The 15300-nt window shown below is 31.9% G+C and overlaps 1 protein-coding gene across 9 annotated transcripts in view; it reads left to right on the top strand.

The window, feature by feature from the left end:
• The window catches only part of LOC143083796 (uncharacterized), a 58755-nt gene that overhangs the window by 12354 nt on the left and 31101 nt on the right, over positions 1-15300 (top strand). For 6 of the 9 annotated variants that reach the window (XM_076260153.1, XM_076260154.1, XM_076260150.1 and 3 more), the window contains exons 4-6: positions 1933-2043; positions 7206-7551; positions 10426-10668. In XM_076260153.1, the coding sequence (XP_076116268.1) occupies positions 1933-2043; positions 7206-7551; positions 10426-10668 (700 nt within the window). The remainder of the gene's footprint in view (positions 1-1932; positions 2044-7205; positions 7552-10425; positions 10669-15300) is intronic. The other 3 variants (XM_076260152.1, XM_076260157.1, XM_076260158.1) reach the window with 3 other exon arrangements.

Here is a 15300-nt window from a genome sequence, read left to right as displayed (position 1 = left end):
TTTCATAATGCTTAAAAGCCATGCAGTTCTATTGTTTTTTTTAAATTAATTTATGATGTTGCAAATATACATGTAGAGCATATTTCTTTCTTATTTGTCGATACAGTTACCAATGATAAGGAGATGGAGTCCTGAATACAAATCTATACAGATAAGATAAATAAATATAATGATTTATTTGCAAGCAGTGAACAATCATTTATCAAAAACAAAACAAAACAAGAAACAGATTCTTCTTAATATTTTATTTCATTCAAATAGAAAGGCAATAAGGGTACTATTAACATATTACAATTTGAAGGAAATTTGAAGAAAAAACACAATTTCTACATCATACAGTTACATTTACGACAAAATTTATGTCGAGAAAAAACCACCTGATCTGAGTCCTAATCTCCTGACCAAAATTTCCAAATCTCCTGATCTGAGTTTCACAGTCCATCACATGTATGTTATGGTCCCACAGGTTTAGGAACTAGGGGCCAAAAACAGCATTTATCTAGTTTCAGGACAAAAAGTTGTGTATTAGTATTTCAATTGTTCTGAAATTGTACCACAATGTTTGATACCATATGTAGAAGGTTAGGATTTATTTTACGGGGTTATTGGGCAAACAGTCTAGGAATAAAGGACCAAAAAAGGGGTCAAAAACAAGCATTTTTTCTAGTTCCAAGACAATAACTTGTGTGTAACTGTATGGATCTCTCTGACATTGTACCACAAGTTTCCATATAACACAGGGAAGGCTGGGATTCAGTTTGAGGTTAATTTTCCTTATATGTAGGAATAAGGGGCCAAAAAATGGCCAAAAAGCAGCATTTTTCTAGTTTACAGACAATAACTTGTGTTGAAGTGTATGGATCTCCATACATTTTTACAAGAAGGTTCAATACCCCTTAAGGAAGGTTTGGATTGATTTTAGGGTTTATGGTCCCAATAGTTTAGGAACAAGGGGCCAAAAAGTGGGCCCAAAATAATAATTTTTGAATTTTGTAGTTTTTAAACAGTAACTTATGTTTAAGTGTATGAATCTCTCTGAAATTAAACCCCAAGTTTCCCTACCATGAAGGGATGGTTATTGTTTACTTTAGGGGTTATGACAAAAAATATTTCGGAATAAGGGACAAAAAGGAGGGGAGCTAGGTATTTCTGGTCAATGGACAATTAAGACAATTTAAAAGCAGTGTAAGGGAGGTAATTCTAAAACATTTAACATACAATGTTGGGTATGTTCGGATTTACCTCTCTTACACTACTTGTTTATTATGTATAAAGAAATATCAGGTTTTGGACTAATTGCCAAAAAATGGGGGTGGTTAGTAGTATTTAATTTTTTTTTTCTTCAAATTTCTCAAATTCCAAATTTTTGAAGAGTTAAAAGAAGAAATCTTTAATTGCACAATAGTGCGCAATAGTTTTGTAAGATCTTGACATTTGTTTTGTGTCAGAAACTCATATTATGTCAAAAATTTTATCACAATCCAAATTTAGAGCTGTATCAAGCTTGAATGTTGTGTCCATACTTGCCCCAACTGTTCAGGGTTCGACTCCTGCGTGTTACCTGGTTTAATAAATTTGAAATCCTTGACTTAATAATTAATATACATTGTGTACCAGTAATAATTAAGATTATTTTATTGAAATCCAAGATATATATCCCTACTGTTCACTGCTGATATATATAAACATTGGGGAATGAACACTGGTTTCAACGTGATGATCCATACTGCGATCATCCAAACAAGGCGAACACATATATATAGGGAACTTTTAGAAGGTCCATTTCTGAACTATAACAGCTTTTAAATTTTAATTTTGTAACTTGTTGTAAATTTTCATAGATTTGGTTATTGGTATTTTTGATATACTAACAGTATTGCAAAGCAGGGGTTATCATTTGTTAATATAGCTTTTAATTCTATTTTTTCTCAGTGGCCAGCCTCTGACCTACCATATTGAAGAAATACCAATGGAAAATGTAGAAGCTTTAGGAGACAGTTTTACCATTGTTCCAAACATGATGAATCAACACCAGCACACATGGTTTGTACAAAATGTGTCTAATACTGTGGAGTCATTTATTTTTGTAATTTGATTAAACAAAATTGAAGAATTATTATGATAATGCAAAAAATTTTGTGTTGGTATAATGTTATCATGTCGTTGCTGTTGTCTGAAGACATGTTTGGTTTCCGAGCAATAACTCCATTTAAGGAGGCTTGAGGGTATAAAAATTTCAGAAAAAAATTAAACATTTGTTTTTCATTACAAGTTTTATTTGTTACCTTTTGTAGTTGTTACTTTATCATATGGTAAAAAAATCATTCAAAACAATCAATTGGTGTTGGCCCCAGATGAGTTTTAAAATGTATACATCTTTGAAAAAGTTCCAAATTATCTCCCTTTGGTGGAAAAATGCCATTTTTTGGCTTTAAAATTGAAATATCATCGGTGACCTATATTTTTTAATATAATTTCCATATAAGTTGTACTTAAACTAAATTATTGTAAAATTTGAGCGATTTCTGTAATAAATTTCTTTTTTTATTTCGATATTACCTTTATTTCTCCTATTACTTCAACAGAAAAAAACCACCTTTACAAAAATGTATGCTTCTTTCGAAGGCAGATTGTGAGCGCAAATGAACGGTGACCCCACTTTTTTATTTTATTTTTCTATTAACTATAAGATAAAGTTCATTTATAGAAAAATATAGAGAAATCCTATATAAATGATTTAGACCCGCGAACCCCCTTAAAGTGAATTGATCTCTATGAAATTTTAATAGAATGTTCAATACCACAGAAAGAAGTTGGGATTGATTTTGGGGGTTATGGTACCAACAGTTCAGGAATTGGTGCCAAGAGGGGCAAAAAAGGGGTCCAAAACAAAAAAAAATCTAGTTTCCAGACAATAATTTGGGTTTTAGTGTATGGATATCTCTGAAATTGTACTTAAAATTTCTGTACCACAAAGTCAAAGGGAAGGTTAGGATGAAGTTTGAGGTAATTGCCCCAAACATTTAGTTTAGACTTATTAGTGAGAAAAAGGGATCAAAACAAGCATTTTTCTAGTTCACAGACAATAAATCTGAAATTGTGCATTTGTCCTAAAAAAAAATAAATAAAAAAGAATTGGGGATGGGAGAGATTTTTTTCAAATTTATTATGGGTTTCATATTTTATTTCTTTCAAAATTTCTTATATTTTTAAAAAATTTGTTGGGGGTTGGGGGATTGGCCTTTTTCTTTCCCAAAAACATTTCTATTTTACATTGATTATTTTTTGTTAAGTTTATAAATAAAAGCAAGAAATACTGATATGGCAGGATATACACACCAAAACAGGGAGTGTAAATTACTATATAGGTATACTGAAAAAGCACAGTATTGCACAATGTCAGAGTATAAAGATAATAGCAAGAAATCTTTAATTGAAAATAGATTCAAATCTTTTAATCAATTTCAACAGGATTAATTTAAAGTCTTTATTTTTTTGGGGTTCTAACCTTGTATTACTAGTTTGGATATTGTTCTGCTTTTTTTAAATTGATGGACATTGAGGTTCAAAGTGTCCAAAATTAGATTTTTGCAGTCCTGTCCAATCTTATTAAGTTATTGTGCATTCAGATTTTTAATATTCGGCCCTGTTTTCAAATTAGTCTATACATGTATTAATAAATAGTCCAGTCAAAACTAAGTTTTAACCTCCAACCAAATGCAACAGAAAATGTTTAAGTTCTATTAAATCTATAGCATTAAGCCCTAAATATACACAGAAAAAAGCCCCACAAAATCAAACTTGAGGAAAACTCAAAATTAGCATTTTTAATTTCAACATTGGAAGTGAAGATTACTCCACAAATTTGAATCTTTTTTGTCAGTTTTTGGTTAATTTTCTTAAAATTTATGTAAAGTATGATACTTTGATGGGGTTAAAAGTTTGTATTTGTCTATATTATATATAATCTTCTGCTCATGAAATGTACAAAACTGAAGTGTTAGGCCAATTAGAATTAATTGATAGATTTTCATCCCCGCCTGCCCCTCTGAACTCGTCCCGCCCCAAATTTTTTTACATAAAAAAAATTACGATTTCCAGATTTTGTTCATGTCCGTTACCGGTAACCATCGATAGTTTCATTTCATTCATAACTTCCTGTTTCAAATTTTGGTTTTGTATTTCTTCGAGTAATCTGACGAAAATGATTAAGTCGACATATATTCTGCTGCTCAATGATGACATCATCATCTACCAAGAATAGAGATTGATTACGAGAAAGGCATGAAATATTCAGGTTATGAATAAAACGATGTGTCTAAAAACGCAAATTGTGGTATGTCACAAAAGATTAGAAAACCGTTCTTATTTTCATTTATTACAATGACTTTGTGTCAGGAAATTGGGCTGTGAATGATATCCAAAGCACAAGAATCGTGGAACACACTGGTACAAAAGCATGACTGGCTTAAAGAAATTAACACAAGCACGAACTTGTTAGATTTATTACCGTATATTGAGCTAAACAGAAAGTCTACAAACATACACATTTTATAGCAAGCCCTTAGTTTTACCTTAGATGGCTGTCGTTTTTTTGTTGACAAACAACAAACACCCTCTGTCCCAATATCCTCAATTCCTTATTTAAACACCAACTTTTTTTTTGGTAAAGTTCATAATTATATATATCAAGTTGCATCTTGCTTTAGCACCAACACTATTACTTTCAACACTGTCACTGTTTTTATTTTATTCTGTACTCGTAAAACTTGTGTTGCATACATTTGTACCAATACATTTGATTAATTTTGTGGGGACTACACAACATCGCTTAGAAAGCAAAATAAATTTGGTGAAGGTATGGTCCAACTGAAGAGAGCATTTCTCTACGTTTTTTAAGTTTACTATAAATAGGATTCTAAAGCTGCAATTACATGTATAACAGTGGTTTCAAATTAGAGATATTTATTCAAGAGTTTGAATAATTATGTACGATTTCTTATGCATGTATATACCTGATATAAGCTTAGTTTACACTTGCTTATACCCTCCGCGGTATGAAGAACTCGTCACAAGAAATAAAATTTAAAAAAATAAAATCCTCCCACCCACACCATTTTTTTCAAAAATCTGGATGAAAATCTACTTATTAATTTTATTTGGCCTTATGGGTATTTTTATTTTTTTTCTGCATTTTTTATTAAAAAAATTGCAAAATTGTGGCTTTGTGACCATTTTGAAAAAAAACAATGTAAAAATTTGATATTGTTTATATTTGTATATTATATTTGTTCAGCATCTTCCTTGTTTAAAGAAACTTTTAAACACATAAAGAAGAATATATGCTTAATTATTTGTAAAAATATGAGATTCTTTACCTTGACATTTTGAAAAAAATCAGTAAATGTTCAACTAATGAATTATGATTTTTTTTTTGTTCTTTAAGCCCCACCTTGGTGCATTATGTTTTCCGTCTGTCCTGCTTTAGGTTAAAGCTTTTGGTCAAGGTAATTTTTAATGAAGTTGAAGGCCAATAGCCTTGAAAGTTAGTATATCCAAATTCAGACGAGCTTGAATATTGTGTCCAAACAAGTTTCAACCTCAGCAGTCAAATCAGGCTGCTCTCAGGAAAGCATTTTATATGAATCTGGAATTAATTTGAATTCTGGAACATTGATAAAAAATGTATGACAACATTATATATATATAAAAAAAATGCAGTACTATTTTTTCCAAGGTCAACAACAAGGAATAGATATGTGTTACTGTTAGTGAATAAATGAAATAAGACATTAAACTTAAATTCTAAACAGTAAGTCTATTGCATTAATGATGTTAGACAATATTCTTAAATCTATGGATATTAAACTAAAGGCTTTAAAGAGCCTGTGTTTCTCACCTTAGTCAATATACATTTTAACAAAGGACACTCACACATGGTAGGAAAGAATAGAATTCCTGAGAAAAATCTCTGTTTTGTTGATTTTGTATTACTGATCATTAAGTATGTTTTGTTGCCCTCTATCATCTTTAATTTTTGCTCAAACACAAAAGAGGGTGAAAAAAAAATCCTTTTTAATGGCTGCCATTCATTCCTATGTCATAACTGGGTAACTGAGACAATGGCAATTTAAACAATTTTTTTTATGTTTTTGTCTTATATCTTAAAAGTTACAATCAATAGTAGGTAACATTAACAAAAAAGTGGTCTGCAAAAAAAAACAAGAGTTAAAATTGTCATTGTCTCAGTTGAGCTTAGTTTCCACCTGGACATTCATTCCCTAACACTGCAAAGATATAGTTTGCTTATTTTCAACAGATATCAGTCTCATTTACAAACATCACTTTTCCCAAAGGGGTCACTCAAATACAGTTGAGAAAAGATCCAACTAGGATTTGTTGTTAAACAGTTGAATACCTTTATTAATATGGGGACGAAGTCCCCTATAACAGTAGAAAATTCCAAAAAAAAAATCGGGAAAATTTCCCGAATTTTTCATTGTACTAATGAACTCAAAATCGTTCAAAAACATTTTTGTCACGTTTTTTGAATTTCCAGATCTGTGCAGAAATCTACTTCCGTTTCTGGTCTTGTTTGCATGAGACTGACTAAAATGTATATTTATCAGTCTAAGAAAGGAACTTAATACTAATTAATTTTTAAAAATTGTTTGTTATAAAAAAAAAAAAAAAACGTTACCTGATCACAGCGTTTCTTTGTTTACATTGAATATGACATCATAACTTAAATAACGTCACAACTAAAATCCCTAACAACAGAACCAAAATCTGAAACGTTACGGTATTTCCGTTTCTTTTTTTTAACAAATATTTAAGTTACAAAAAATATAATTATTACAGACTTCGTCCCCATTCACAGGTAATGCCTTATATTATATTGAACAACCTTCAAAGCTTACGTATCCACTGCATAGGATCATGGAGTGCCTTATTTAAGAATTAAACAATGTTACTTCCTGTCTTGATAATTGAATAGTTTTGAATTTTAATTTCTGAACTTTAACTAAATACTTAAATTTTAGATATTAAAAATGAGATTTTAAGCATATATCATAGATAATTAGCAATTGTTTAGATTTTACACATTACATTTTAGATTATTTGAGAGAACTATTACAGCATTATGCAATACTCTTATAGCTGGTACTAATTTGAAATTAATTCTATTGAAATAATTTTAACAGGTTCCAGACACCACATCAGCAAGTTGAACTTCGAGGATCATCACAGAATAAGATTTATGAACAAGCCACAATGTACACCCCAACAAATCATCATAAACAGGCTGCAATGTACACTCCAACTAGTCATCATAAACAGGTGGATAATACAATGTACACTCCAACTAGTCATCATAAACAGGTGGATAATACTATGTACACTCCAACTAGTCATCATAAACAGGTGGATAATACAATGTACACTCCAACTAGTCATCATAAACAGGCTTGTAATACAATGTTCACACCAACTAGTCATCATAAACAGGTTGGTAATACAATGTACACACCAACTAGTCATCATAAACAGGTTGATAATACAATGTACACTCCAACAAATCATCATAAACAGGTTGGTAATGCAATGTACACTCCAACTAGTCATCATAAACAGGTGGATAATACAATGTACACTCCAACTATAGTCATCATAAACAGGTTGATAATACAATGTACACTCCAACAAATCATCATAAACAGGTGGATAATACAATGTACACTCCAACTATAGTCATCATAAACAGGTTGATAATACAATGTACACTCCAACAAATCATCATAAACAGGTTGGTAATACAATGTACACCCCAACTAATCATCATAAATAGGCTGATAATACAATGTACACTCCAACAAATCATCATAAACAGGTTGGTAATACAATGTACACTCCAACTAGTCATCATAAACAGGTTGATAATTGGTTCTTATACCATCCTTATCTTCTTATTTATATTTTTTTATACATAAACATGTAGAATGATTTAAGGTGGTACCTAACACTACAGGGAGATAACTCTGTAAAATCAGCTAAACGTTTTAATTACGTTGTGTTGTTAAGGGAATATTAAGCTTTTCAATGATCAAAATAAGTGTTTGTCAAACTGCTATATAACCAGTGTAATTTTTCTGATAAAACGGTTTGTTCAAATTTTTTGAAATTTTTATATTTTTGTAAAAGGGTCAAAGTATATACTTTGTCAAAATTTTAAGAAAATTAAACCAGCCAAATTAATTTTAGTTAAAGTGTTAGGTACCACCTTAAGTTCAAACAAGTAACAGGTGCTGTTCACTATTTTTTTTTTCCTTAGATGACACAATTTAATTAGATAACAATCACTCCAAAACAAATTGCCCTGTAGATGGACCATATATATGATAACTGTTAATGTGAAATGCTGTCCACTTTCTTAGGGACAACATTTCATGGCAATGGACAATTTAGTTAATTAATACCAAAGTTCTATATTTTCTATTGCCTTTTTCTCATAATAAATATAGTAAAGTTTTTCAATTTCAATTTTATACTATACACACTTCCTTCTTTCATTGTCATTAGCATTAACTTGGTATTTCTGAGAACTTAAGTATCTACATATTCACTTCCATCCATTATTTGTTTGTTTAAATTTGTATATTAATCACTTTCTAATCAATTGTTCAGATTTTATTAAAATTCAAGTATATTAAAACTTTTTAATGACCTCTGTTTAACTTCCCTTTGAGGACACAATTTTTAACCGGATTTTTGTGACAAAAATGTCGGTTATTGATTTGGGGATGTACGGCGGGCGGGTGGTCGGTCGGTCGGGCGGGCGGGCGGGAATCAAATGTTGTCCGTGCATTAACTCATGAACCGTTCAACCAAAGCTTTTAAAATTTTAATATGTTGTTACTGACAACTAAATGAAGGTCAAGTTCAATAATGGCGATTTTGACTTTTACCGTTCAGGAGTTATGGTTCTTGAAAGATTGAAAAATGGAGTTTCCAGCCGTGTCCCTGCATTTACGCATGAACTGTTCTACCTAAGCTTTCCAAATTTTAATATGTTGTTACTGATGACAAAATGGAGATCAAGTCCAATAATGGCGATTTTGACTTTTACCGTTCAGGAGTTATGGTTCTTGAAAGATTGAAAAATGGAGTTTCCAGTCGTGTCCGTGCATTTACGCATGAACTGTTTTACCTAAGCTTCCCAAATTTTAATATGTTGTTACTGACAACTAAATGAAGGTCAAGTTCAATAATGACGATTTTGGCTTTTACCGTTCAGGAGTTATGGTTCTTGAAAGATTGAAAAATGGAGTTTCCAGTCGTGTCCGTGCATTTACACATGAACTGTTCTACCTAAGCTCCCAAATTTTAATATGTTGTTACTGATGACAAAATGGAGGTCAAGTTTAATAATGACGATTTTGACTTTTACCGTTCAGGAGTTATGGTTCTTGAAAGATTGAAAAATGGTGTTTCCAGTCGTGTCCGTGCATTTACGCATGAACTGTTTTACCAAAGCTTCCCAAATTTTAATATGTTGTTACTGATGACAAAATAGAGGTCAAGTTCAATAATGACGATTTCGACTTTTACCGTTCAGGAGTTATGGTTCTTGAAAGATTGAAAAATGGTGTTTCCAGTCGTGTCCGTGCATTTTCTCATGAACCATTCAACCAAAGCTTTTGAAATTTTTATATGTTGTTACTGATGACAAATTAGAGGTCAAGTTCAATAATGACGATTTTGACTTTTACCGTTCAGGAGTTATGGTTCTTGAAAGATTGTGAAATGGCGTTTCCATTCACGTTGTTGCATTTACTCATGAACCATTCAATCTAAGCTTTTCAAATTTTAAGATGTTGATACTGATGACAAAATGGAGGTCAAATTTGATATTGACGATTTTCACTTTCACCATTCATCAGTAATGGTTCTTGTGATATTGCCAGGACACAAATAAATATTAATAAATCCGGTTTGCTGTCGTTGTGACAGCCTCTTGTATAGCAACTACTTTGAAAACTTGTTTTATGGGTGGACACTATTTCATAGCTTTTGCAGTAAAAATCTGTTCACCCGAGGAACATTATTCCATGGCAATGGACATTATAAGATACCAAAATTCTATGAAAAACTGTCCAGGTGTACACTTTTTTGCAGGACACTATTATGTCTTACACTGGTCGATCTAATGGTACAATTCTAGTTCCCTATCAATTTGTATAACATTTCTGGTTGGTTGTTCCTGGGTTACAGCCTAGGACTTTAACTAACAGACTTTAGTAAATCTTTTAACATTAGTATGATTATTGACTAGAAACCAACCTAGTTTTTGTAATAGGTAAAAGTATAAGTGATACTCTATAAATGTCCAACAAAAATGTATGTTTATGTTGCATCTGATTTCAGCAACTTCAATATATTCCATCAGGAAATAGCAGTACTCCTATAAGAATGCACAGTATCTTGCAGCCATCTGGAACAAATGATTCAGGTCGACATGTCTACACACCACATCCAAAGACTGGTCAAGTAATATATGTATCTGAGCCACAAATACAGTATATGTCACAGCCCCTCAATGCATCAACAGCAACAATAAAAACAAAGACTACCAACACCAGTACACCAAAGAATAAACACAAAACTAAGGTATTTTCTACTAATTGAAGAATTTGACAGTAATAAATTTCCAGGGGTTTTTCATTGATATCAAACAATATTATTTAAGAAAAAAGTTATTTATTTTTTTATAACATATCACAATGGATGTGGTAATTGTCAATTTGGAAGTTTTAATAGTTTAGAATTTAATGGAACTTACAATCTTTTTATTACCCTAGTTCTATTAAAAAAAAGCAGAGGGCAAATATTTAGTATCCATTGGAAAAGGAGTAGGTCCGGTAAGGACTGGTTTTGGCCTCAAATTTCAAGTTCATCTGACGAAAGATTTTGGACACTTTTTAAACACTTAAATGTCTATTTTAATTGATGCAATTATTTTTTGTGAAAGATTTAAACTGATTCACTCATTAAAAACGCTCCGATTCTAGGTTAAATATGAAAAATCTATCAAATATGCTAAAAACTCACTTTTCAGATGGTTTTTGTCAAAAATGAAAGTGGCCGCATCCGTGTTCATCCTCGAACTTTATATATGTTATGTATTATCATTAAACACAACTTACATTTCAATATAAAGAATGAACACGAATGCGGTCACTTTCATTTATGACGGAAACCGTCTAAAATTTAACTAAAATGCTGAAATTTTGAAGATTTCAGTAATTTAGCATGATTTACTGATGCAAGTACCCGATATATGTGTATGGTAATGCCAAAAACAACCCATATTTATGTAGCAGAGGCATTATACTTTCCAAAAAAATTACTAAAAGTTTACATTTAAACAATTTTGTAAAACTACTATATTTTGGGGCCAAAAAGGTGTCTTACTGAACCTACTCCTTTGCTTGCTATTACCCTCATAACCAGTCATTAAAATCGTGAACCTTCAAATTTAAAGATAAAGTTGAGCATGTTTTATATACTTGAATGACTAACTTTAACTCTAAAAGAAGGGACAGTGAACTTTTTTTAATAGAAAATCCATTATATTATCAAAATCTTTATAAATGTACTAATATTGAATTATTGACTTCCCAGACACTAATTTGCCAATATTTTTAGGCAGTTAAGCTGCCTTATGCGAGCACCCTAGATTTGTCTTCTACCCAATAAATGCTGAAATACTTACCATTGTTATCATCTAGCTGGATATTATGTTATTTATAACTAATTGGACAGTTTTTTCATGCTTTTAATTCTAGATTACAAAAAATATGACCAGAAAAACCTTAAATGATCGTCGAATCACCCAAAAGTTTTGAAGTTGCACATATGAAGTAGAGCATATTAGAAATCCTTATGTAGTTTATTATCCCCTGAGCTTTTGGCTAAGATGTCAAAGAACAAATGTATGAAATATTTAATCGCCGAAAATCTCTAAAGTCAAGTGGTTTAGATTTCCCAAATGGCAAAAGACATAGGAATATTGTTTGTTGTCAATACGTAGTCAACTACGTCAGTATATATTAAAATGAGTTCAACTGTTCATGCTGTTGGCGGCAATTTTAAGTTAGAAGACGAAATTTTCTTATCTTTTCAATTTGGAGGCAGGGGTTCAAATTAACGGTGGCGCGAGGTCTGCGACCTTCCACTTTTGCAGTCAGACTTTCGACTTGGTTACTAGCTACGCCCGACAGACCTTCCACTTGAAAGAAAATAAAAAATAACTTTGCAAACCTTTTTACCAAAGTCTTCTTATAAACGATCTCAAAACTTATTTTCATCATTATTATTCATGACAGCGATATTCATTTTGTTCAACCGCTAGCTTTATACAGAAACTCGCCCACAAATAATGTGTAAATTCGAGTAAAATCGTATCTGACAAAAACAACATTGAAAACAAAATGATTGCCGTTATTACAATATCGATTCCAATTCCGGATGCGGATAAGGGTAATTCCCGTTTTTGGCGATCATCAAAAAAAAAAAAATACAGACAGGTGACAAAATACATCTATGCATGAAAATATTTTGTACAGAAACTCAAAATTACTCTTTAACAAATTTAAATGTCAAAATCCAATACAATGTGACAGCTGAGTGGGAACAGTATATCTAACAATATATATGTTCCTAGTGACAGTATAATTTTTCTTTATCAGTGATAAATGTTGGTAATGCATGTTAGATGATTTTAAAGTGTAAACATATTACTGCAATTTCAATGGGTATTTTTTTCTCAATTTTGATGGGTCAGTTAAAATATCTGGAAGTTTCTTACTTTATTTTCACAAATAGTGCAACTACCTGTAGATTATGTGATACCTGAATGTAAGCAAATCATATGATATATAGGTGGAGTCCTTTGGGCCACTCAACCCCCTCCTGTTTGATAATTTTGAAACAGATGAGATCCCCACCCTCAACCATATACATTCATATATGGGACTATATAACTAATCAAATGAAATACAGGGGAAGTCCCTTAAGGGTCAACCCACCCCCTCCTGTTTTAGAACTTGGAAACAGTCGAGATCCACACCTCTAAACCATATTTATTCATGTATGGGACAATATAAGTAATCAAATGAAATACAGGGGGAGTCCCTGGGGTCACCCCATCCCTCCTGTTTGGGATCTTTGAAACAGTCAAGACCCCACCCTAAACCATATATATTCATGTATAGTACTATTAAATAAATCAAATGAAATATAGGGGGAGTCCCTGGGGGTCACCCCACCCCTCCTATTTGAGAACTTGGAAACGGTTGAGATCCCCACCCCTAAACCATATATATTCATGTATGGGACAATATAACAAATCATATGAAATAAAGGTGGAGTTTGTGGGGTCACTTCCTGTTTGAGAATTTGATAACGGTGGAGATCCCCACCCTTAAACAATATATATGCATATATGGGACAATATAACAAATCAAATGAATTATAGGGGAAGTCCCTAGGGTCACTGTACACTCTCCTGTTTGAGAACTTTGAACCAGTGGAGATCCTCACCCCTTAACCATATATACTCATGTATGGGACTATATAACAAATCAAATGAAATATAGGGAGAGTCCCTGTGGTCACCCCACCCCTCCTGTTTGAGAACTTGGAAACAGTTGAGATCCCCACCTCTAAATTGAATGAAATATAGGGGGAGTCCCTGCGGTCACTCTGCCCCTTCTGTTTGAGAATTTGGAAACAGTCATGATCCCCACCTTTGAATTAAACCATATATATTCATGTATTGGACAAAAGAACTAATCATATGAAATATAGGTTAAGTCCTTAGGGTCACCCTACCCCATCCTGTTTGATAACTTGGAAACAGATGAGATCCCCACCCTCAACCATATATATTCATGTATTGGACAATATAACAAATCAAATGAAATATAGGGGAAGTCACAGGGGTCACCCCACCCCCTCCTGTTTGAAAACTTGATAACAGTCCAGATCCCCACCCCTAAACCATATATATTCATGTATGGGACAATATAAAAAAATCAAATGAAATATAGGGGTAGTCCGTAGGGTCACCCCACCCCCTCTTGTGTGTGTTTTGAGAACTTGTGAAAACACATGCTTTTGAAAGGAAATAAAAATAACAGATTCTTAAAGACTAACATCAATACAACAAATCATTTAACAACTGTTAAGGAACAGTTTTTAGCTCACCCTGGCCCAAGGGCCCCATGGCAGAACTTTGCATCAGTCATCTGTTGATGTCTGTCTTTGTCATCAGTCGTAAACTATTTAAAAAATCTTCTCCTGAAACTACTGGGCCAAATACCAAATTATACTAGGAACTTTATTATAAACAATGTCATAATATCTGTTCCTGTTGGAAAACAAAATTTTATACCATTTATTCCATTAGGAACAATTTATTCCTCATAGAAATAATATACCAGAATACTTTTTCTAGTTGAAACTTACATGAAAAATAACTTAAACAAACTCCCTGACACCAACAAAAATTAATCCAGTCAATTTAGCAGAATATGGACCCTTTCTTTAAAGTAATTGCAACAGAAGACTTTTGAGTGTTAATCTTTAGCATTATAATCCAAATATTCAAAAAAATAGTCCAACAAAATATAACTTGAGGTAGAGTAAAAAATAACGATTTTGAAATTCCTATGGAGATTTGCAATGAAATGGGAGATAACTGCACAAAAAGGCAGAAATATCAATAAAAATATATACAAAATTATAACTTTACAGCTACTATTCAGCAGAATGTATTGATTCTTGATATTTTAGCTGTCTATAGAGTATAACAAACACCTCTAAATGTGTTTTCATATCTTTTATCAAGCTTAAACCTAGATTTCATAATTCATTACTTGACCACTTTTTACTGATCGTGCAAGAGCTGTCTAACCAGTCAAGGTCGTTAAAAACTTCCATTTGTTGACCATTCAATAAATTTTTCAACAAGTCAAGGTAAAAAATCTCAAATTTAATAAAAATAATAAAGCATATATGGGCAGGAATTCGCTAATGCTACTTTAGTGTGACATTGTAAGAAAAAAATAAAAATCATTATAAGCTTCTAAATTTTTTACAAATTATTGCTACAAATGGTGTCCTTCTATTTGTAACCAAAAAAATCTTTTTTAAACTTGCGTCAGTTTGGAACCAAAGCAAATAATGAATTTGGAGCATGTAACATGGACACTTTTTACAAATTGAGATTAATGATTC

This window comes from Mytilus galloprovincialis, chromosome 7, assembly GCF_965363235.1.
Source record: "Mytilus galloprovincialis chromosome 7, xbMytGall1.hap1.1, whole genome shotgun sequence".
NCBI lineage: Eukaryota > Metazoa > Mollusca > Bivalvia > Mytilida > Mytilidae > Mytilus > Mytilus galloprovincialis.
The sequence above is the reverse complement of the archived record's forward strand: the minus strand, read 5'-3'. Positions and strand labels throughout refer to the sequence as shown.